Source organism: Mugil cephalus, chromosome 6, assembly GCF_022458985.1.
Source record: "Mugil cephalus isolate CIBA_MC_2020 chromosome 6, CIBA_Mcephalus_1.1, whole genome shotgun sequence".
Lineage (NCBI taxonomy): Eukaryota > Metazoa > Chordata > Actinopteri > Mugiliformes > Mugilidae > Mugil > Mugil cephalus.
The window spans coordinates 8040518-8064961 of NC_061775.1; the positions used below are offsets into that span (position 1 = coordinate 8040518).

Sequence of the window (24444 nt, forward strand, 5' to 3'; positions counted from 1 at the left end):
TTTCTCCTCATCTGTATTCTTCACATCGTACTAACCCGTTCAAGGCTGTCAGTACCGACACCTGGACTGTAATGAATGAAGGGTGCCCGGACTCTAAGCTATAGTTTGTAGAATCTCACTGATCATCGGGACTGGTTGGTTAAGTTTGGATCCTCCAGGATGTTAAGTGATTAATGAGGCACATGGCAGCCTGTCAACTTGACGGCCATGTGTTGAGATGCCGATGTCATTAGCAGCAGTCTTCTTAGAGGCGTCTATGTGCTGCAATGAACATTTGATTTTTCATATAAAAAATCGAAATATGGCCAAAAAGAAAAGCACACCTTGGGTATTTTTACTCTGATTTTGTCCAGATAAAACCCTCTAAATATCCGAATTGTAATGTCTCTAATCCTTCTTGTGGTAAGAAAAAAGCAGTGGAATGAATTCAGAATAGAAATAATGACTGTGCATTTCAAGAATCCACTCCAACCGCTCCATCCTTTAAAGCCCCTATACATCCACATGATGGGCCTGATTAGACTTTTTCTCAAGATTGTTTCATTATGTATAGACCTCGTTTGACAGATTTCTGTCTCTCTTATTCATTTACGTTTGTTAAGATGGGACTATATTGAGACAGATGCTGTTGGCACCACTCAGCTTCACCATGAGCACAAGTCTCATCAGCTACTATTGTGTGCTAGAAAAGTTCTTTTTCTCAAACAGCTTCAGGACAAACAATGTCGTATGAAGAAACTTCACATGTTTAAGTGGCTATGGTAACTTCTACCGATCAGGCATAACATTGTGACCACCTTCCTAATGTGTTGGTCTCCCTTGTGCGTTTTATACAGTTGTGACTCATCAGAGAATGGACATGGGCCTTCTGAGTGTGTCCTGTGGTGTCTGGCAAACAGATTGTTGCTAGTGGGGGCCTTTGGGTCCTGTGGGTTGAGGGGAGAGTGTTGACAGAGGCTTGATCAGTTTGGGATCTAGGGAATTTGGAGGCCAGGTCAACACCTTGTGCTGTTGTTCATGTTTTTTGAGTTGTTCCTAAACTGTTTTTGTGTGAGTGCCATGGGGATGTCTGCTGTCATCAAGAAGTGTCATTGATATGGGGTGGGGGTGCCTGGTCTGGTCTGGGCTAGTCTAGGTGGGCGGTACATAATAACGGCAGGTCATAAAGTTTCCCAGCAGAACACAGTGTTCAATAATATTTACTTTCTGTGCCCATGGTCGTAATGTTATGCCTGATCTGTGTATAGAAATAAAATGTTGTCATAAGATATATAAGTGTCAAATAAATCATGGCTTATTGAAAGCAGCATGCAGTGCTTATTCACGTCACATCAAGAAGGTATTGTGTGTGTGTGTGTGTGTGTGTGTGTGTGTGTGTGTGTCTGTGTGTGTTGTATGTTCCCTCTGTGCCTGCATGTCCAAAAGTCCAAGGACACGTCATGTCCGTTGGCGATTCTAAATTTGCCGTAGGTGTGCTTTTGAGTGGAAATAGCTGTTTGTCTCTCTGAGTTAGAGTTTGCCTGGTGGTCTGTCCACAGTGTGCACCCACCCTTTGCTCCAGCACTAGCTCGGTTAGGCTCCAGCTCCCCTCAACCCTCTTCAGAAAAACCGATTATAGATAATGGATGGAGAGCAGGATTCAGTTTAGTTGAATCAGAATCACTGTGCACGCGTTCACACTGTCTGGGAACAGACTGAAGCGGGCTTATTATTTAGTAGTACAGTATGCTTCTCACAGATCATATTTTGGTCACTGTATAGGTGTGTATTTATTGTTTTATTTATGACACTGATAGTCATGATAGTCATGTACCGTAGTGGCATCATAGCCAATTACTTCCTGATTTAATTACCTTTAATTTTATCCTTAACTCTGAAGCGATATTTAAAGTCTTTGCTCCATTTTGAGCGTTTCAAATTAATGCCACAGCTGCTATAATAACTGCAGCTGCATGTTGTAGTTCTGACCCGGTGTCATCTGAAGACTTTGTCTGTGTGACATCGTTTGTGTTGCAATGCCTGTTTTTGAAGCTCTTTTCATTTAAAAGGTCTAATGAGTGCGAATCACGTTGCAAACGAGTGCAAATGCGTGTGCTTGCGCGTGTGTGTGTTAACACTAAAGTCAACATGGATTAGAAGTCAAAGGGGCTGAGCATCCTCAAACATCTGGCTGATTTTCAGCAACACCTGAGAAAACTCATTCTGGTGAGAAAGCTCAAAGACAAACAAACGATGTGCTGTTTTTATAATTTATATATATAATTGTTATAATATTTTTCGTTATATTCATTTATAACCCACAGACAGAGCGATAATGTCACTTTAAGCTTCCTTTTCCTTTTTATCATTCATGTTGTGTTTTTTCTTTGTGTACTCTGAAAGTCTAATTCTTTTTGACAGCAGCAGCTATTTCTGTTCAGTCCAATTGTGGTTTGTTGTGAAGGAAACACATTAACCTACCTCTGAACACAGGTCAACAAATCACAGTGATTCTAAACGGAGCAAAAGTTAGGAGGAAATCATTTCTCGCCTTTCGCTGTTTGATCTTCATAAAGACCTCAAACAGTCAGTCAGTCACAGGAGAGAAGGAGAGCAGGCAGGTAAATCATTTCATGCTGCGGCACATTTGTATGCATCTGGATTAACACGTGAATGGCACATTATGAGTGAGGTGCTTTCATCGTGGCTGTGGACCGAGTGTGCCGTTCGGATTTGAAATTCAGCGTGTGCTGTGGGGTCAAGTCAGTAAATGCTCCCGGTAAAAGGAGGAAATTACTCTGGTCACACATTCCTCACCTCCTATTTTTCGACCCCTGTCCCGCTTCCTCTCCATCCATCTTCCCCGTGGCCCGGTGCGGGTTCCCTTCCCCCGTTTTCTCCGTCATTTGCATGATGAAGTAGGGCAGATAACAGCACCTGAGCTGCTTCAGAGAGTTCAACGATTTGGTCAGAGTGTCACGGCAGCGGTTGATTTTTCTGGCTCCCTTTCCTCTCCGCTCTGTATCAGCCCTTTATTTCTCCCCACCTCGCCCGCTAGGTCTCAATCAATCGCAAAACAGCAACCAGAGTGAACGTCGCGTGTGAAGGAGGCGTACACCCCCATGCCCCATGCTCAGTCTCTGTTGTTTAAACCATGGCAACGTCGGCATGTGTAATTTTCAGGTCAATTTCAGCAAAATAAATTGAAGCAAAATCTGCCGTATCTGGGCACATGGTTATGTCCTCAGCTTGGTTGACTTTTCTCGATAGGAAATGCACCCTGAAAAAGAAAATAAATTTGCACCTCCCCGCAGGCTCACTTCCAATCGTGGTGATTAAATCTAAGCTATCTCTCCCACCTCTTCCCTCTCTCTCTTTCCCGTGCTGTGCTGTGCTGTGCTGTGCTGTACTTTAGTGTTTATTTTTTTTCCCCCACATGAGAGTTGTCTTGTCCTGACCGCGTCTTCATATCCTCGCCCGTGTTGCTCTCTTTCACACCTCCATCTCCTCACTTTCTTTCTCTATTTCCCTTTTTTTAATTAATCCTTCTTTTGTCCTTCGTTCTAATTCTCTTTGTCCTCTTATCGTTCTCATTTTTCTCCCACCCCTCCTCTTCAGTCCATCATCTCTCTTGCTCTCTTTGCCCCTCCAGCACGTTGCTCTTTGGCAAGACCTGCAGTAAAGGGCTGTATTGAAATCACTCTGCAGTGCAGAGATTGGGCTGAAAACAAGCTTGAAGCCGCCACCCCGCCTCCTCCCCCCCCCCAGCATTTCTCCCGAATAACACATTTCATTTCCTGCCACACTTCCTCGCTCTCACTCAACCCCTAACCTTTCCCCCCGCCCCTTTTCTCTTTCTGGCTCTGCGCTTCCGTCTCTCTTTCTCTCTCTCTCTCTCTCTCTCTCTCTCTCTCTCTCTCTCGCTCACTATTTTCCTGTCAAAGGCCAGTACAATTATTCATACAGAAATGTCTCTGTACTCATGCATAAAATGAAACTTATTCAAGCTCACGCTTTCCCTCACCTGCATACTCCAAATATACTCATGAGGATGTCCGCAAACTACATTCCTGTTTTGATTTCCTTTTGCTCATGCACAGGTCTGAACCGCCCATGTTCACTACACACACACACACACACACACACACACACACACACACACACACACACACCTGTTTGGTCCATAAAACCAATATGTACCCAAGACTACGTGAAGATGAAGAACTAATGCATAACTCATGTTGAAAGAGGCCATGAGAAACACTCCCCCGCCGGGTTCCTGGATTAACTAATTCAGCCTCTGGGACCAGCTCCTATCACATCAGCTCATATGATTTAGCCTGAAAGATTCATGAGGTCACGGCTATTAATATCGGCGGCCCACACCCACCACTCCGAAGTGTCCACAGATCTGAGAGATAAGGTCAAAGACGATGAGGGGGAAGTGGGAAGGTCAGGTAGCGGCGGAGCATAATGGATGCTTCCTTGTACATCCAGGTAGAACATTGAGATGTTGGGCCTGCGGATCCTCAAGCATCAGATTATTTGGGATAAGCTGAATTTGAAATGCTCGGCGAGGGCATTAAAGCATTAAATGCTTTTACGAACCGAAACGAAGGAAGAGAGAAAGAAATCTGCAGATCGATACACTCTCAGTGAGTTGTAAGGGATCGCAGAGGAAGACAGATGGAAGGAGCCGGTGCTGCCGTGCTGCTACCCTCAGGACACCCCATTCATTCCTTCATTAATGATGAAATGGATGTATGTGTTTGGCTCCAAGTCCTCCACGTTCTAGAGGTTAGATTCACTTGTTGTGGAGTTTTAACTGCTATTTCTTAGCTTCTTGGTTTTCTGCAAAGTTGCAACAAGCGCTGACAAGTTGGGTGAAGGGGAAAATAGTGACTCATAAAATGATGAGTAATTTGAGTGCTCACATGGAACTGGATTGAACTGAAGTGAATTTAAATTCCTATCATATTGTGATTTAATATTAAAATCTACCTCAGCAAGACTTTCAGAGACTTTTTCTGACCCTGTTGAACAATCCCAGTGGGTTTTGTCTTATTCTTGGCAGTCAGAGGTGGAAGTCATCGCTGTGTCCTTGTCTGTTGTTTCAGATAAGAATAAGAATCAGCAAAGCCTCTCTTTCCCAAATGCTAATGGTTTATATGGCAGCGTCGTTCTCAAGTGCATTTCCACGCTGACAGCAGTTTGTTTATGCTCATATAGACCTATAAAACTAAGTGACACAGATTTCCATTAAAGTTACGCTCTCGGAGAGTGAATACAGCCATTTGCAGATAAATAATACAGATGCAGTTCCAATTACAAGCTGCACAAGCCATTGAAGGTAAATCGTCGTCCACATCCACACAAAGTTAATGGCTTAAAGGATTTCTTCATTCATAGATGTCACACAAAATATGTTTGAATGAAGGTTTAAACATCAATTGTGGAAGTTGTGTTTACTATTCAGTGGTAAATTAACCAAGAGATTAATCATCTGCCTAAAATTATTATATATTAATTGAAAAAATAATCAGAATATTAATAAATGACAACCTCAACCTATTTAGTAAAAAATATAACAACTGTGAGAGAACATTAAAGAAGTAGTATGATAACCATTTTATGGTTTTGGTCCAATACAGTATTTTAGTTTTCCAGAGCAAAATACATCAGTCTGACAAGGGCATCGCAACAAATGACTCAGCGCAGTGTCTCTGATAAACCATGCACGGGCCTGGTTGTGACGGCAAGTGTGCAAATGGCAGACTACGTGTCTTTTGTGTGATTGATGACCGGCAGTTTGTCACAGTTTGTCTGCAGCTGAGGAGCTCTTAAAGGGCTATGATTGGCCGTCTCAGCCCGTTCCCCGTTCCCTCACACCTCATTAATTCCTCCACGCCACTGGATTCCTCAATCAGCATTAGGATTGGCTGTAGCCCCACAACCTCCCCTGCCAGCCGTGCATACTCCTATCCCAACACCACCTACGGTGCCAAAAGTGCCGGGGGTGCTGATTGGAGCCGCTGGGTCCGGAGCTGACTCAGGCAGTGGCACATCCGTTAGACACATGCAAAAAAAAAAAAAAAAAAAGCGCTAATACAAACATTCACCATCGAATACAAGCACATAGAAATCTCATCAACAAGACCATGAGGGCCTGCAGGTGTGCAGCAGGCTGTAGCTAAACTCTGCTCGCACAAGGTAAGAGATGGGTGGATGGCATAATTTCCCGGTTTTCAATCAGCGTGGACACTCCTTCCTCTCCAAACTCCTCAGGACAATGAGAAACAAAGGACATACTGGCCGCAGAGTTGAATGAGAATGAGCTACAGGGCTCACGGTGTGTGCATGAATATGTGCGAGTGCGGCATGATGTTTCTCTTTGGTAGAAACACACCTGTGGATTAATGAGCTGGACAGGTTGCTAGGACTCACCTCCTTCTCCCTTTTTTTATTCTCTCTCTTCTATTCTCTCTCTCTCTCTCCACCACACATACATACACATGAGTTGCCTCATCTTCTCTGCTCCTCTTTGTAATTTACTCGTCTACTGGGGACTCGAGTGTGTTGGATGAATATTCATGCACGTGGCTGGTGTGTGTTGGATTAAGTTTAGCATGTATATGTTTGTGGGTGTGCTCTGGGGTGGATGAATGGAGGCAATGACTCTGTATAGACTGGGCAACAGCTGTTGGAGGCAGTGAAGCGTATAAAGGCCGGCCACGTGGAGAGCGGGACAAATTGATTTCCCATGAAGACCGGGAAGTGCCTCGTAGGGGTTCCAGAAACACTCACACATGCATAGAGGCACAGGTCGCTACAAAGTGGGATTCAAATGTATACCATCAAGGAAAAATATGAATGTCACACTGTGTGCTTCAGTCCTATAGGGATGCACGCACGCCTGAAAACATTTACACTTGTTGCAGTAATGCTGCAATAGACACACATTTTCTCCATTACCATCATATTTAAAAGTTTTCTGTGGAGCCTTCACATATGAGGCTTTGCATTGTTTGTACACATTTAATATTGCTTTCATTTATTGCAAAGACGATCATGGGCAGTTTGAACTCAGTACCCATCCTAAAAATGGTCTTTCTGCATATGTGTAACGATCCGATCTGGCATAACATTATGACCACTGCCAGGAGAAGTAATCTGGATATCATTGACCATCTTGTGACAATTCAGTGTTCTGCTGGGAAACTTTTGGACCTGGTTAGTCATGCAGACGTTACTTTGACATGTACCATCCACCTAGAGTGTCCACCTGACACTCCTTCATGGCAGCAGCCTTCCCCAGAAGAATGCAGCCCGACACACACACACAAAACAGTTTAGGAACAACTCAGAAATCATGCACACGGTGTTGCCCTGACCTCTTAGTTCCCTAGATCCCAAACTGATCAAGTATGTGTGGGATGATCCACAGAGGCCCCTCCCCTCAACCCAGGGGACACAAAGACCCCCACTAACAACATTCTGTTTCCAGACACCACAGGACACCCTCAGAAGACCCAAATCCATTCTCTGATGAGTCACATCTGTTTTGTGGGCATAAGAGAGATGTACCTAATATTAGGGAGGTGGTCATAATGTTATGCCTGATGTGTGTATGTACTTCTATTTAATATTTTAATTTGTAACTGGTCTATCAGTGTTACCCGAATGTTTGTGTGTTCACAGAGGATGGTGGTCACAGATGGCCCAGACCACCTCCAGGTCTGAGTGATCTATTCTCAAATGCTTCCTGTGTTCACAATGGTGCTTTAAGCCGGTCACTTGCAATTGCATCACTCCCAGCGGGTATTATTTCCAAGTCTGAACATTACTCTAGTTGCCTACTACAGATATGCAGTGCATCTCCGTACCTCCCCAGCCTTCTCCTGCATTAGCAAAACAAATATGCAAGGTTCATGTTGTGTTTATTTATTCAAACCTCATTATTCTCCAGCTCTGCTTGAAGTTTGTGATCTCAGGGTCTGTCTGTGCCAAGCTTCCCCGGGTTATTCCAGACTCAGTACCATTCACAAATGTATGTCATTCTGGGATAAGTGCTTAAATCTAACGCTAGGTGTCCTGCCTGAAATATCATTTTAACCTCTTGTAATTGAGTGTCCAAACAAGCTAGAGGTGACAGTTTAAAAGGCAGTTGTTGATTTTCCCAGTTATATTTACTGTGGCGCATTTTCTCTGCTGTAGTATGCGATGCAATGTTTTTTTACAAAAAATCTCTGCTGTTGTTGTTATGATCTATCATTTACTTGTCAGCCCGTGTCACTGTCACAGAGGTAGCTAGCAGGTAGCTTCACAGCTTCAGTAACAGCTCAGAGGCAACTAGTACACAGACTCTCCCACTAGAATTTCAGCTTTTCGCGCCCTGTGCTGTCTCTGTGTTTTATATAACATTTGTGGTCACACTTAAACCGTTCAGGACCTAATTGTTATGGAAATCTTAAGAAAACACTTTGTGGAAGACAGGTCTTACAGTGTCTCATTCTGCGGTTCCCAGGTATTTTCTTAGGTATTAACAGTACTATGTTGAAGTCTAGTTATAAAAATGAGGGGAGCCACGCGGTGTAGACACCTCATTGAAAGGTGGGAGTAAAACCATCAAACCAGGCTAAATCAGATTTAATAGAATAATAATAATTGACTGTAATTATTAACAGTAAAACATTTAAATGTGAGCTACATTATTCAGTTGAACTATTTTACTGCATCACTATTTAACTATTTTACTGAAGTACTATTTTAATGTACCTCAGGCTGTTTTAAAAGATACAATATCATCATGTTATTATATTAAATTAATTATTTATTTTATTATATTTATGCAGAAACAATTTTTCTTGTGAGACACTTATATTAAGAAATGCAGCCCAGGAATCTTAATTACTAGAATGTAATTCTAATTTAAATCCAAATTAACATATGACCTGAAGACCTAAACCTTATATATCACCTTAAATAAGAGATCAGTTCCTACGTTTGCTGTATAGAAGATAAAAGATGAAGTACTGTACACAATGTGCTGACCTGAAGCAACAGTGGAAAGGAGATTTCTTTTCCCCTTATCTCCATGGCAGCCGGACAGAGATGTGGGAAAAAATAGCCAAAGACAGGAATTAGACAAAGGCAGACAGAGCCCACGAAAGCAGAAAAGAGAAAGAGACAGATCAAAGACGATTGAGACGACAAAATCCTTGATTCGGCGTGTGTGTGTGACTGACTGTCAGATAGCTGAAAAACAGTAAATAATTCTTCCCTAAGATTTACCAGAGGCTGCTTTTTGATTTCTTCGTAGAAATAGATTTAAGGATTCGACATCAGAGCTCTCTCCACTCAGAAACACGTTGTTATATAATTTCTCTATCGGTGATTAATTGATTCTGACAGGACTGAGGGAGAAAATAGATAATTTCACTCTACTATTTCCTCTTTAAGTATGTCAGAAACAACGACAGGAGGCAGAGAATAGCCTGTCACTCATGCCTCTGGGGAACTGCTCCACTTAAAGATATTGTATTTTTTTTTTTTAAGTGTGCACGCTCACAGAAGTAAGGACTGTGAGAGAAGGAAGCCGGGATGAACGGATGAGGGAGGAAGTATGCAAAACAGAGAGCTGAAAATTTAAGGAAGAGGAGGAGGACAGACGGAGGAAGCAAAGAGAGAAAAGTGATAGCGTAGAACAGACCCAGCACCACATGGCCCAGAGGGCTGCTGTCGGTGCTAACACCAGGAGGCCTAAAGGGACACCTGGAAACCTCCCTGACTCAAAGGAAATTAGCCTAGGAAGACCTACAGGGTGAAGGAGGATACACTTGCCATTTAGAGATCTCCAGAGGGGGAACAGGCAGATAGATGGTGAAGAGGAATGGAAGTGACCAATAAGAAAGAGGAAGGAAGGAAAATTAAGCAGGAGATAATAAATGAGGAGAACAAGGGAGAGGACGACGATTCTCCGGATCTTTTCTACGTTCCCTGTCATTTCAAAGTCCTGCATATCTCCAGATCTATTCGCTCTCCTTCCATGGGAAGACAGAAATAGCATGTGGCAGTATGATACTGGTGGCACTGTGGCAGCTTGCTTGGCTTCTCCTGTCCCTGGCTTCTTCCTCCTGGCCAATGCCCTCCTCCCACACAAAATATAAACAGACACTGAAGACGCAGCCAGTCAATACACGCAAGCACACACATAGCGTCGGTGACTAGAGTCAGGCTGTCGCAAGTGAAGGCCCGCAGAGCGATGTGAGATGTTGTGACACTTTACCTCATTACATTTTCCCAGGCTGTTATGAATGTTGCAACAGTGCTGTCAACCACAGCGAAGACCTGTCTGAAACATACTGTGGGGCTCACGCAGTCACACACATGCCGCTGACGCATCCGCGCTCCCACGTCAACAGTTCAACCCGTGAATTAAGAGGATTCCTTTACTGTGTTTGTGTCTCATGTCGCAGTGTGATTCTTTTTGGAAACGTCTGCAAGGCAGGTTTTAGGCTCGTTTTACTCGCTTCCCCTTCGACGCACAAGAAAACCCGGTGCAACCCCCAACAATCTGGATCGTTGCCCGCGCGTGGCTCTCAGTGCATCGTCTGGGCTCCGAGATGTAATTGCGCCTGGGCGTAGTGGTGAAGCAACACATCCCTGTTCATCCTGACACCTGAGCCAAGTAAAATAAATGGAAATGTTTTCTATATTTTCACCAGAAACAAAGGATGAAGCACTTTTCTCCAGACTGTAGTTGTCTGATAGGTTGATCAGTGTTGTACTGAGCTCTCCAGAGAGCAGCACAGAGCCTTGGGCTCAACCAGAGCTGCTGTATAGTCTGTCTATTTCCACTTCTCCCTGCTGATCATGACGCCTTTGTAATCCACTCTCACCCAGACATAGCAGAAGGCCTGGAACTCTACAGTGCGCTGCTGCCACAGACAAACTCCCACTAGTGTCAAAACACTGCAGTACCTAGAATAGCCACTTGGGGCCGGCTTCAGCTGGAAGTCAATCCCCATAGATGTCCATTTTTTTTACAGCAGACGTAAACAAATTTACAGCCTGGTGCAAAAAATAAATAAATAAATAGTGTTTTTGGCTCTATGGCTAATTTCCTCATTCATGACAACTGTTACCTATTTAAATTGTATCAAGGTGCTACCGCTTATAGCTAGCCGTCTGCCCAGGTGTCACCCACCTGTCTCAGTAACACCCGCACTTCACCTCTTGGCCCATTTTCGAATTAGCTGTGAGCTGTGAGTCAAGCTCTGCCAAGACGGTGACAACCAGACACGCCGCACCGAGCAACAAAACCGTTATTCAGGAATCCAACGAATAGTGTCGCACAGGGTCAGTGTATCTTTAAATACAGTCACAGTATGTCCACTCAGACACACACACACTCACACAGTAAATGTGCGGATATGGATGATGTGTATTGTATGTTGATCTGAAACACGTTAGTGAGTGGAAAGTGTATCACCTCGAAAAGAGCAGTTGATAAAACACCTGTCTTCCATTTTGTGGTAGCAGAAGATCGTTTTATGGGATTTTAGATTTCAGACTCTTAAAAAAAAAAAAAAAAATCCTTGATCAAGGGAGCAGCTGCTGGGAAAATAATCTCACCTCAAGGTCCATTTGGTAGCTACTCTTGAGCTTTCACACCTGGACAAACTCCATTATATCACATACACAGTGCAACCTTCTATGAGAGGAACGTATTTTACCTTTCGCTGCCATATTGCATCCAGTCTGCCTCCTCCTCTGACTCTGGGTTTGTTACCCTCGGTTCCATAAGAATCCACCTAACCTAATACATGAGAACCTAATCATAATTCTGTACCAGTGCTGCAGTCACGCTTCTGTTATTATGAGCTGGAAGCTCAAGTGACCTTCTTTCATATCTGCTCAGCCACTTCCATTGCGCCTACACCTACATGTCGCAATCAAAGAATTTTATGAGCCTTTAAAATGGTAAGTGTGACATCTTAAGGCTAGAACCCGAACACCTGGTAAATTGTATTCTCAAATCAGCTTTCTGCTAAGCTGACACAGAACTTAAATGTTTTAGCTGAGATCTGTCAGGTCTGCAATGGAAAGTCGTCTTTGCTCTATTCTCCAAAACTTTCTCTGTGATCACTAGTTTTAAATGTCAGCATAGCCAGTTTCACAGAACGGCAGCAGTTCAGCAGTACGGCAGTATTCATGAGCTGCGATAAAATTTCATACGACGCCTGACATCTGACAACAGAAACTAAAAAATATGTAAATGAGGCCAGCTAAACTGTAAATATAGCTCTGTAAAACAAGCTGCCCGTTGGTGATTACAAAGGAATGGATCCTCAAACAGGACCATTACCCAACGCCCTTCTCTTTCTCCAAGTACAAATTACAAGATTTGCTCTTTATGTGTAAAGTAACTCACAAAAATAAACTTTAAGTCAATTGGCAGTAATTGCTGGCAGTCGTTTGACAGCTTCAGACATGAACCAGTATTGGGGAAGTAGCTATAGTTCATAATGACAGCACAGCATGGAAGAGCCTGGGTCAAATGTAGCTCATAGACAGGGTGAATATTCATAGAGACCACTACAATATAAGCTTTTAGACTCGCTGACAAAGACGTTCAACATTGCCTCATGCTGCTGTCGGGCTCCTCCACCACACTCATTTCATTGTTAAAACGACTGGGTTTTGGCCTTATACTCTGTACTTCCTTTTGTTTCTTGTGGGCATGGAATTTCTTCAGGAATTGGATCATTCCTCTAATTATGAAAAAAAAAACACACACAAATGTCCATTTTAGTGAAAAAATGACAAAGTGGTGTTATTTTATATCCAAAAGTTCAACAAAAGCGAAGATGTTCTGCAAAAAATCTTTTCCTGGATAGACCCGTGTGTACATGGCAACATGACCAGGTGGAGGCATACAGTTGCAGAGCCTGTCCATCAATTATAATGTAATGCAGCAAAACAGGCCTTCCAGCAGATACACAATTGCGTTTTGGGTCATCCGATAAGTCAATTGAATAAGTATAGAATCAATAAGTATTCATCTCTCTTTTTTTCTCGTTTATTAGACTCTACCAACTCTTGGAAAATATCAGGGTCTTTAGTGGCCAGTCTGGGAACCCACAGGTAATCGCTCCGATGACTTTAATGGCTGATGCCTCTGTGGGCAACAGCCAGTGTGAACATTTGGATAACCAATAACTGTTCCATGTGTTGGTCGTTATTTACAGCAGTAAACCAAACTAAACCAGAGAGGTGACAGTAGCGCCTTTCTCGCCTGCAGATTCTGGATATGCGTGTGCATGTGTCTTTATAGAGATTAATTAGCTGCTAAAGACTCCCCTGTCCTCACCGGTCACTCTGACTTTCACCGTGTCTCATTTGTGTCGGACAATTAGACTACAGTGGATTAGTCAGCCGACTGTTACTGCTGGATACAGGGTTGTTCAGGAAAACATTCAAGTTGTGAGCCAAGAACAAAACAAACCAGAAAGAATTAACTGAAAGACACAGAAAACAAGAAGGTAATAGCATCTAAATGCAGTCTGTTGTTCCAGTATTATAAAAATATTAACAAGTCGTGCAGCTTTAAAACAGAATGATGAGTTAGTTTTAGGAGGCGTTCAGAACACACACCTAACTCTCACACACACACACACGCACACACTGATCAGTACAAACATCAAATTTGTGCTTCCAGCTTTTGGAACCTTGTCTCTCCTGTGACATGTAAATATTCACCCCATCCTTACCCACAATGATGCATACATTCACAAAAGCGCCCAAACATTTGCTTTGCTGCTCATTTATGCTGCTGTACTTAAAGCCCACTCATTAATGCAGCTGTACACACACTGCACTCACCGGCAGTATGGTTATTGACACAAAACAACATGGTCCATTGAGTCGGCATGCTGTTTGGACGAGCGGCAGCTCAATAGAAAGGTATCTATCTTTGTAGAAGGGCATGGAAATGTCAATGCCCCTCAGCAAGCTAAAGGAAGTCAATCATCCAGAGCCTCGCACTATGAGAGATGACAAAACACAAAAAGCCTTTCAACAAAAAAAAAAAAAAAAAACATTGTGTAACAAACATTTCCATTTCAAAGCCTCCATTTTGCGGGATGTCATGTCAATTTATTTTTACATAATGTCAGCTGTGGTTTGGAGGCAATTAGGGGAATGTAAAATGGGTGACCACATCTGTCACTGCTATAGGTTGATAAGGGGCAGGACTGGCACTCTGTGCTTTAGTAAGACCGCGTCTCAGTATGGGTGTGTGTCAGAGTTGAAGCGGTCGCGAGTGTGTCCTTCTGCGAATGTGGATTTTCCTCCATGTGCTACAGCTGCCAAATAAAGTCTTCCTCTGTGGTATTAACGGTGTCCCTTCATGCCCTCCATACCATCCTGTCAGATGTGAAGTCTTTGGGTGGCATTTACTGGTTCAAAGGTTCTCTGTGTAATTGATCAAACTGTTGTTTGATCTGTACAGCTGACATTTAGTCCACGCAGAAAAATGGGATTTTCCAGCTCTGTTAGGACAAACCGGCTTTCAAATGTCCATGGCTGCCACCAAGAGAATTTGATGAGGATGAATTGCATAAAACGCATAATGAGATATTTCCTCACCTTCCACCCTCTGCTTTTGTTTCTATGCAAGTGTATTTACATAGTGAATCAGCGAGGTATGATGTATGACTATACAAAAACGCACAGTACCAAAAATGTGTAGCAAAAACTATTTAATTCTGTTCTCTTTTGTTGCCGTTGCTGTCCACCTCGGCCTCACTTAATGAAACACCTTTTATTAGGGTTATTCACATTTGACCAGAGCAATTACACTTGAGACATTCTGCAGAAACAAGATTATCATCGCTTAAGAATTTTCACTCAAATGTGAAATAAAGAAAAAAGGTATTTTGCCGTACTAAATTTCACAGCTCCCAGGGCTCTTTCAGTAAGTCATTAGGTTGACGGATAAATGGCTGCAATCTTGCCCCTCTCAATAGAAGCTTGTAGTCATTTTTGGCATTCAAAATGGGCGGCAGGCATCTTTACTCCCTCACTGCTGCTCTCAAGCTACATAGCGCACGCCTGAATCAATCATTACTTAAGATCACTTTTGGAGTGAGATTCTTAAGACTCGCTCTGAGGAAATTGCAGCTATTTTTGTGTCAAAGCCAACAAATGTCAAGTTAAGGAAAATAAATCTCGACTGCTTCTCTTGTTGACATTTCCTTCTGTTTGAAGTTACGGGTGAATATTCATGAGTGTTTGGAGAAAAGACAGGACATTTGCAGAATGTCTCACCGCCACACAATCAAAAAGATGAACAAAAGACACAATTCGGTAATAAGAAGGGGGAGACAGACGGAGGAGAATAAACAGATTTCAAACGTGGTTTTCATCTCTGAACTACAGTTACTTGGTGCATCTAAATGTATATATAACAGCATGTTGCTTGTGCCATTATAGATAGATAGATAGATAGATAGATAGATAGATTGACAGATTGACAGAGAGAGAGAGAGAGACATTGTCAATGAACTGCCCACGTCATCTAGGGTGTCATCTGGGATGACGCCATTTTCACTGCAGTCTTTTATTCTGTTGCTCATCTACCAGACAGGGAGAATTTCAGACAGATGGTGAAAAGAGGTGCTGCAGCAATGTACCATAGGAGAAAAATAATTAACTGTTTCAACATTGAAGTATTTGACTGTAAAAACAAAATAAACCTGTATGTCTATATGTCTGGCCAAAAAAAAAGAAAAGGTCACACTCTAATATTTCGTTGGACCACCTTTAGCCAGATCATAGCACTGCCCCTGTAGACTAGTACAGTAGACACTAGGCATGATGGGGCATCACTTCATCTGCTTCTCTTCTTACTCTGATGCCCCATCACTCTGGAACAGGGTAAATCTGGACTCATCAGACCACATGACCTTCTTCTATTGATCCAGAGTCCAGCCTTTATGCTCCCTAGCAAACTGAAGCCTTTTTATCCGTTAGCCTCACTGGTTATTGGTTTCTTAAAGCTACACAGCTGTTCAGTCCCAACCAGTTCCTCACTATACATCCGGTTATTAATAATGTGTTGGACAGCTATTAACCCAATTTTAGTAGTTTGTGTTTAAGTCTCCTTAGATGTTTTCTCTGCTTGATGCCAATGATCTGACCCTTCTCAAACAGACTAATACCTTTTCCATGGCCACAGGATGTGTCTTTACACATTGTTGTTTAAAAATTGAGTTGGTGTTAAGTAAGTTGTTGCCAGCTGAAAGATAATCACCTGTACAGTAATTATCCAATAGGAAGCTCATATTTATTTGCTTTGTTAAATTCAGGTGCCAACCTTTTTTAGGCCAGCCAGTGTATTATTGCCCCTGTTAACAGTTATGTCAAAATGTATTGATCTTTATTTGTTGTAGCATAAATGAAAAAACAAGAAACATATTTAGGAGCAGCCCCAGAGATAAATGTTTTAGGTACACACTCAATACAGTGACAACAAAATTGGCCAAAAGATTACTGATTCCATCGTACCTATGACTGGTGCTGCTAACCTGAGCCACAAGATTAGAAAAGTGATTGGTTTCATAATAACTGGGTATCGTCCTCATATCACCCTTGTATGTAACTGAATTTGTTTGTTATTTTGTCCTGGATTTTGATGTTTAAGCTTCACCGTTTCATCGGGATGTTCTCCACTTTGAACCTAATGATTATTTTGTAACCACAGTGTACATTTTATGGCACTGTTTCGCCAAATGTCCAAAAATATTCTACCATGTTCATATGAATGCCAGGCTCTGGCTCAAATATTGGTTTGTCTCTCCAGGTCCCTTGCAGGGCAATAAACCCTCCAAGTGGGCATTCTGTCTCTCCTGGACTCTTCCTGGTTAAACCCATTAGGATTCATAACCATGAAGCTGCTGATTGCAGCGAAGTCTCATTTATGTTAACATTATAGGCAGAGCTGGACTTTTTATTTGGCCTGCACATTCACATTCAGTGTGACTGAGGTGAGAATTGAAGGCATAAATCTCTTTGTTGGAAAAAACAAAAAGATCCTTCAGAGGTGGCGAAGAAACTGGACGGAAGGATGTTGGCGAGGGTGCACAGGTGGAGGAGTTGATCTTGAACTGGACTGAGCTCCTGGTTGAGTAAACAGGTAATTTAATCCGGGATGAATTTAATCTAATCTACTGAATGACAAATAATCCCAACAGATTAATAGTGAAAATGCTGGCCCTGGGCCATCTCCCATCTGACTTCTGTTAACTCTCTTTCTCGTTCCTTCTCTGGGTCTCTCTGTCTCTTTCTCCGTCCCTTTTCAATTATTCATACCGTGGTTTCGACACATGCCTGCACTAAGCCTCCAGATATTCTGTCAACTGACACCACCCCCGGTTTGTCTTCCTGCTCTCTCACCATCCTCCCCCATATTCATCTCTCCACTTCCTCGGCCCTCGAACTCACCAGCTCTCCTTGGGAACAATGCGGCGAAGCACAGATGAACAACAAGAGCAGGTTAAATATTTATCCTCCAATCAAACGGTCTCATCCAAACTATGTATTTAAGCCTTGATCTGATCTTTTCAATTATGGCACCGCGTCAACTTTTGGTGTTTCTTTTCCTCTCTAGATAGACTGAGTTTAATCATGCTCAAAGAAAACCTGGTAAGCTCCCAGATATTTCCACGATCACTGGCACCTGTTTATCCCTCCATCCATTTTTCTGCCAGCAGATAAGTGGAGCACTGCTCTCCTCAGTTCCCCGGAGACTGTACTGGTACCCAGACCTGATTTGGTTGTACTGGGGAGTGAGCCAGAAAGTGATGGACACACATACAAATGCACACACATCTCTCTTTCTCTGTCTCACACACACACACGGCCACCTGCTTAAGTTGGATGGTCCTCTCATTAAATCAGCTGTGCAGAGTGGACATTGAGTGGACTTTTATTGGACAGGCTAGCTCCACTCTAGCCCTCATCAGGAGCAGGGCGCCATGTATTGCCATGGCCATATAATCCACGGCGGTAATAATATATTTTGATGGTTGTTTAGATTAAGCTTTGAAATCCTCTCACGTTTCTCTGAAGCTGTTGAAGGGAAGGAGTTCGGCGTGAATCTGTGACGATGGGAAGTCACACAGCAGTGATGTTGGTAGAAGTTAAGCGTGCAGAATTAACAAGATTTGCACATTCATAGCAGAATCTTTTCAATGAGGAGGAGGAGGGTGTTGCTATATATACTGTAATTTAAACATTAATCAAGGTAATTAAACTTTCATAGCGTTCTTGATGCAGTTCATTATGCTGAAATTTTTATTTAGTGGACTGTTTTGGGTCCAGATTTTTCTTCCATCCATCATCTGTTATCGTTTATCCTTATAGTCATAAGGGGGCTAGAGCCCATCCCAGCTGTCAAACACACAGAGATACAAACGATTCACATCTACACCTACACCCAATTTAGAATCTCCATTTAACCAAGGATGCATGGGATACTAGCTCCAGGTCTAGACGTGTGCTACATGTCTAAGTAACATCCACACGAATGCCAGGTCCAAAGGTTTCCCAGCAGAACGCTGAAATTTCACAAGTGGTTTTAATGTTGTGGCTGATCATGATATGTCAGTGGGGCATCTTGCTGCTCGCGAAAAGAAACTGAGTCTTCTCAGAGACCGCCAACATGAGTGAACCTGTTCACATTTTAAGATGCCGCGTCCTCAGCTGGTAATCCAGAGCTCCATCTGGTCAAGGTCACAGAGGCCCCGAAAGAATCCAGAACTTTTTCTCTACGTCATTAAATTGGTTATGAGAAAATTAAAAAAAAAAAAAAAAGCATTACACAAATGTATTACATTCATGATTCTTTTATGATATGTCTTTTTGGGATAAGCTTGAAAAGCCTGTGTCTGATTCACCTGTAAGAAATAGTTTGATCAGTATGTACATATGTTGCTTTTCTGCTGCAGCTCCACTAATAACTTGTGTTCAGAGTTGTACTTTATCGACCCCACTGCTCCCAAAATGCAAGGGGTTCCTTGACTCCTTGGCTCAACTCTCTGCTACAGTGTTTAATGAGACCAGATGCTGGCGCGTATTCGGCTAGTAGCGTTTTTTTTTTTTTTTTCCTACAGCTGTACTGGCAACCTGTTCATCTGTTGCCTTCAGTGAATGTAGATGGAGGGAAATCACATATTCCTATTACATGTAGTGCCTCTATGATTCTCTCAGGATAATTTATTCATATTGTCATATTCGATGTGCGACATTAAACTTTGTGCACGAGAAAAACACGGTGAAGTTTTGTGAGTAAATAGTTTTTTCGTCCTGTGTTTTTTTTTTATTTTGACTTAGACAGGCGTCTTTGGCCTGATCCCCAGCAGGACTAAAACACTGCTGTTTATCTTTTAACTTTAACACCCCTCAATTTAACACCAAAATCTCAGTGTGGCCTCTCCGCTGCGAGCCATTTCATGGTCAAGCACCTCTGTAGATTCAGGCAGTAAATTGTCACCACCACCGAGTTTCTAGCAGAAAAGTTTTTCTTTGGTGCTGGTAGAATCGTCCTGTGTCAAGAATTCAATCGTCGCTGATCCCCTGGTATAGTTATATAATGATTTACATAGTTTGCATGTCTGGGACAGGACATGGACATAAGGTTCAGTTCTATTAATCCACCCTCCCAAGTTTTCCAGAATCTGTTACTGGTTTTAGTCTGAAGGAGAAAGTCTCCATTGTATGTACAGTATGTTTTCATTACTTCAGCCCAGTCCTCCACTTTACATACCCGCAACTGATATTACCCAAAATGTATATTTGCCTCAAGAGTTGGGACGTTGCCTAAAGTAAACGTTCTCCATGCATTTCTTCATGTCCTGCCAATAGAGGGACAGTTGCATTTATCAGTACTACTACAGTCTGCAGCAGCTTAGTTTGCACTTTCATTCAGTTTTGTGGACTATAAATCAAACAAAAATGAAACTTTATTGCAATACAATTTAAGTTTCATTAACAATGTTAAGAATTGTGGTTGAGGAGGATGTCACAAACGTACTGTGCATGATGACAGCCTCTGTAATTGTTGAACAGGTACGCCAGTGTTGAAAAGCATCATGTCGCCGAAATACCTGAATGTGAAGATGTTTTACTGTCATTTTTAGCTCAGACCTTTTGTAGTTTTCACTGTTTGCAGCAATTCTAGTCATGTTTCACCTTACTGTCTTAAAATAAAAGGTTTTCGGCTTTCCTTCTCTGACACATCACCACCAATCCCATGCTTTTGACCTTTTCCTTTCGTGTAAACCAGCTACGCTAACGGAGTAACTTGTGGTATCGTGGAGTTCATGCGCTTCTATAAAGCAGCCTATAGGAGGTGCTATTATGCAAGATTTTTATTCTTTTTTAAAACCCCATGAACCTCTAGTCTGTTCATACATACATTATCTGGGATGATTTAAAAACATGCTCCTTACCAAAGGCGCTGAAGATATAAGAGAAGTGTTTTCACAGGCTACAGTGTCTTGTCACTTTATTACAAGTAAACTGAACTTTGTGTATTAAATCAGTGCTGGCATGGTTAAGCCTTTGCTTTTTAAGTGCCTGAAAGTTTGAACCAGCCTCCATTTGATGTCAGATTATGCGTCCCAGACTTACAGTATTTTCATGGTGCGTGAAGTCTTTGCTCTCTGGTTATCTCTATTTTTCTTTTCTTTGTTGTATTTTATTTTTCCAACCTGTCATGAGTGAGTCAGAGGGAGTTATGCATGGATATCCCGCGACACGCTAAACCGAGCATCTCATCCTGGCTCCTCTGGCTGAGTTTCTACCTCCTGCATCATATTCAGCCTTTAATATCAGTCAGCCCAAAAGCATGGCACCAGCAATGAAGCTGTCATGCTGTTTTATCCAAACAGACTCTTTCCTCCCCAAAATCTGTCTGCCTGAAAAGCCGCTGTAATCCAACCCTGAAACTTGCCAACTTCCCAGACTCGCAGAATCGCGTCTCCTCTCCGCCGTCTTCCTCCCCCATCCTTTTTTTTCATCACGTCTCCCTCTCCATTTGCTTCCATGTTTGTGAATATCTCTCATCCCCGCACCTTCAGTCACACATTAGAGCCCTCTCTTCAACCCTCCTCCCCCCCCCCCCCATGACCTCTTGCTGTGGCCCCAGGGACCCGCTCGGTTGTTGTGATGGTAGCGGATTGTGGGATACCAGCTGCAGTTTTAATGATTTTGCCCCCAGGCCCAGATCAGCCAGAGAAATACACTTAGCATTTTCCACCAGAATGAGAACTCTCACCCCTCCGACGCCTCTGCGAAATTCGTGCGCGTATTTGCATGCATTCGCAAACATTTAAACTTTGATATCGGAACCGAGGAACAGCGTCTGCATTCTGTTCGCAACGTTTTTGGGTTGTTTTTTTTTTTTTTATGCCACTTTAACGTGCATTAAAGTGGATTTGTGTATACTTCTTTGTGGCTCCTAGCTGGTGTGTTTGCATGGGAGTAGCGTTGTTGTTTAAGACAGAAGCTCATCCTTAAATGAATGCGTTACTCCCTCTAATCTCCAGTCTCTTTCTTTCTTCCTGCCTTCCACCCCACTTCGTGCTCTCCCCTGCTCTCTGGTTTGACAGCAGAACCGCAGCACGTCCTGCAAACACATTGCAATTAGCATCATGCGCTCCAGTGCATCCCAAACCACTCACTGATGAAGTTCAATCAATTCAACTTAATTATAACTTTCTCAGAAACACCTCGAATCTCTCCAAAACTTTGATCTCAGGGGATTTTTTTTTCTTTTTTTTTTTTTTTGCAGTAACAAGCTGCGGCAGGTAGTTTAAAAAGTAGCCATTTGGAAAGTGTGTGTTTGCAGCTATCCCGGCTCACCCCCTCTCTTTCCGTTTCTCTCCCTCCCTCCAGACATTGACGACTGCCAGTCTAATCCATGCCAGAACGGAGGAACCTGCATCGATGAGATCAGCTCCTTCGTGTGCCTTTGTCTGCCCAGCTACGGCGGAGCTACTTGCGAAAAAGGTAACAGTGCGGAAGTAAACACCACGTTCCCGTTCCCTCATTAGTTCATTACAGTTGAAGGGGTGCAGGAGGGAGCGGCGAAGGAGGAGGTAGGACCTAGGAATAGGTACATTTTGGAAGAAAATAATTGCGAGGAGATCGCAAAGTGAATAAAAAAACAAGAAGACAAGGCAGTGAAGGAACAGGAGGATGAGATGAAGGAAGTGGAGAGGCCCGGTGACAGGATGGTGGAGGGAAGATAAATATGGGGGATGACTATAGGGATGTGGCACTAGAGTATAAGAAGATGCAGGATTTTTTTTTTCTTTAGGAAAATAGAGTTAATGAGGATATATAAGAGGAGGCTGAGAAATGGAGGGGCGAGGGTGCGAGTGCAGACAAAGAGGTGGAGGAGGAGGAGGAAGGGGGGAGGAAGCAGAGGGAAGCCCTGTGGAATAACGTATTGGGTTTATACAGAACACCTGCGTCCAGCTGGTTTGGTCTCTCATTATGGGAATTCCCCTGTGAGAAGGAGGCCATGAAAGAGGCTGTTCCCAAACTGCATGTAACACAGAAACATGGCCGACATGTCCCTGCGAAACAACACTGCAGAATAGCCACAGATGCTACATGCGCTGCGCTCGAGTGAGAAGGAAATAAAAACTGTGCGTTTAGAGTTTGCTTTCTAACTAGCAGTAAGATGGCTGAATTATGCAAACTGTACACCTCCTAAAACACGAGGTCTGGAATAGAACAATTAATATTTAAAGGGTGAAAACAAAGGAAGCCAGCTGGTTTTGGGGAGACATTTTTAGAAAATGAGTAAAAAAAAGTAAATACAGCCAGACTGGTGCACGAAGACCTTCCAGTCCGATTTACTTTGGCTCTAAATATTCCTAATATGCATGTGCAACACCTAAAGTTGAGAGTGATGTGATGACTCAACCCATCAGGACACTGAAACGCACGTCGTGCTAATTTAGGCCTTGTTTGTTGTAAGCATCAACATTAAAACCGCTGACAAGGAAGTAAATAACATTGACCATCTTGTGACAATTCAGTGTTCTGCTGGGAAACGTTTGGACCTGGAATTCATGTTACTGAGACATGTACCACACTCCTAGACCAGACCAGACCAGACACCACCACCCCATAGCAATGACACTCCTTGATGGCAGCAGCCATCTCCAGCAGGATGCAGCCTCACACACACACAAAAACAGTTAAGGAACAACTAAAAAAACCTGACAGCACAGGTGTTGAACTGGCCTCGATGTACAAGTGGAATCTACAAATGGAAGCTACTGTACAGTGAACGTAGGCTCCTATTGACGTGGTTAGCCCAGAGAAGCCAAAGAAATCCACACCTCTATTCACTGTTCACATTCCTCACCCGCTCTTGCCTCCCCACGACTGAATCTTCCATTAACCTCTGCAGTGCTTTAGTGCAGCAACGCCATAGCCATGACATTTTCCGTTTTTTTGGTATTTTTGGGATGTGGGCCAGGTGCTCCGTCAGGATTCCCCCTCTCTCCCTGTAGCGGCCCTTGCCTCACCTCTCAGAAGAGTAGTGACTTTGAATGTCCGCCTTTTTTATTTTTATTGGAAGATTTGTCTTCCAATATCTCCCCGCGTGTTTTTAAGGCTCTGCCGTGGTTTATGTGGACTCTGAGGAGAGAGTGGTCGATACAGGGCAGAGAGAGCGGAGAAAATGAAGCACACTACCTCAGGAAATTTGAAATGTTGTAGAAGCTCCAGTATTAGTTTTGGCCAGATCTAACAGAAAAAAAAAAAACAATACAGAACAAAAAACAAATAAATAAACAGTGTGTGCGTGGTTGTTCACTGATCTCGAGTTGGTTAGCACACCAGCTCTCTGACACACATCATCGATTCCATCCATTTCTCCTCCAGTCAGCTCACAGTTAAGCTTTGTCTTTTTTTTTTTACCCAGCTCATTGTGTTTCTTTACATGAATCCAGTATCATAAACAACTTTATTGACCAACAGAAAATAATGTGTTTACAGAAACAGCTTTAGTCCCTATAGCTGAATTTCCATATCTGCAGAACGAGCCTGCTCGTCAGGAACCATCTGCGACGTGTGCGAGATAAATGTGAGTGATGTTCACCTTTTAGACTTTTCTGTTGCTCAGCGAAACACTGCAGACAATTAAAATACTGTATTGTGATTAGTTTAACTCAACCTCTCTCAGCCTGTTAGGAAACAGCTGCATGTTGTTGAAACACGAGGGCTTTATGAGAAGCGTTGGGCATTTTGGCTCCGGCTGGTTCCGTTCTTAGCCACGCTTTTGACGTCGTGCCTCCGCATGGAAGAGTAATACTAAATTGCTCAAGTGCCACTATAATCTTACTGTCCTCCAGATTCTCATTAACTCTGAGCTGCCCCCTT

At 42.9% G+C, this 24444-nt stretch overlaps 1 protein-coding gene across 1 annotated transcript in view; it reads left to right on the forward strand.

Annotated features, from left to right (window-relative positions):
* The window catches only part of ncanb (neurocan b), a 142149-nt gene that overhangs the window by 86556 nt on the left and 31149 nt on the right, over window positions 1-24444 (forward strand). Inside the window, exon 11 of the mRNA XM_047587719.1 lies at window positions 21940-22053. Within this exon, the coding sequence (XP_047443675.1) occupies window positions 21940-22053 (114 nt within the window). The remainder of the gene's footprint in view (window positions 1-21939; window positions 22054-24444) is intronic.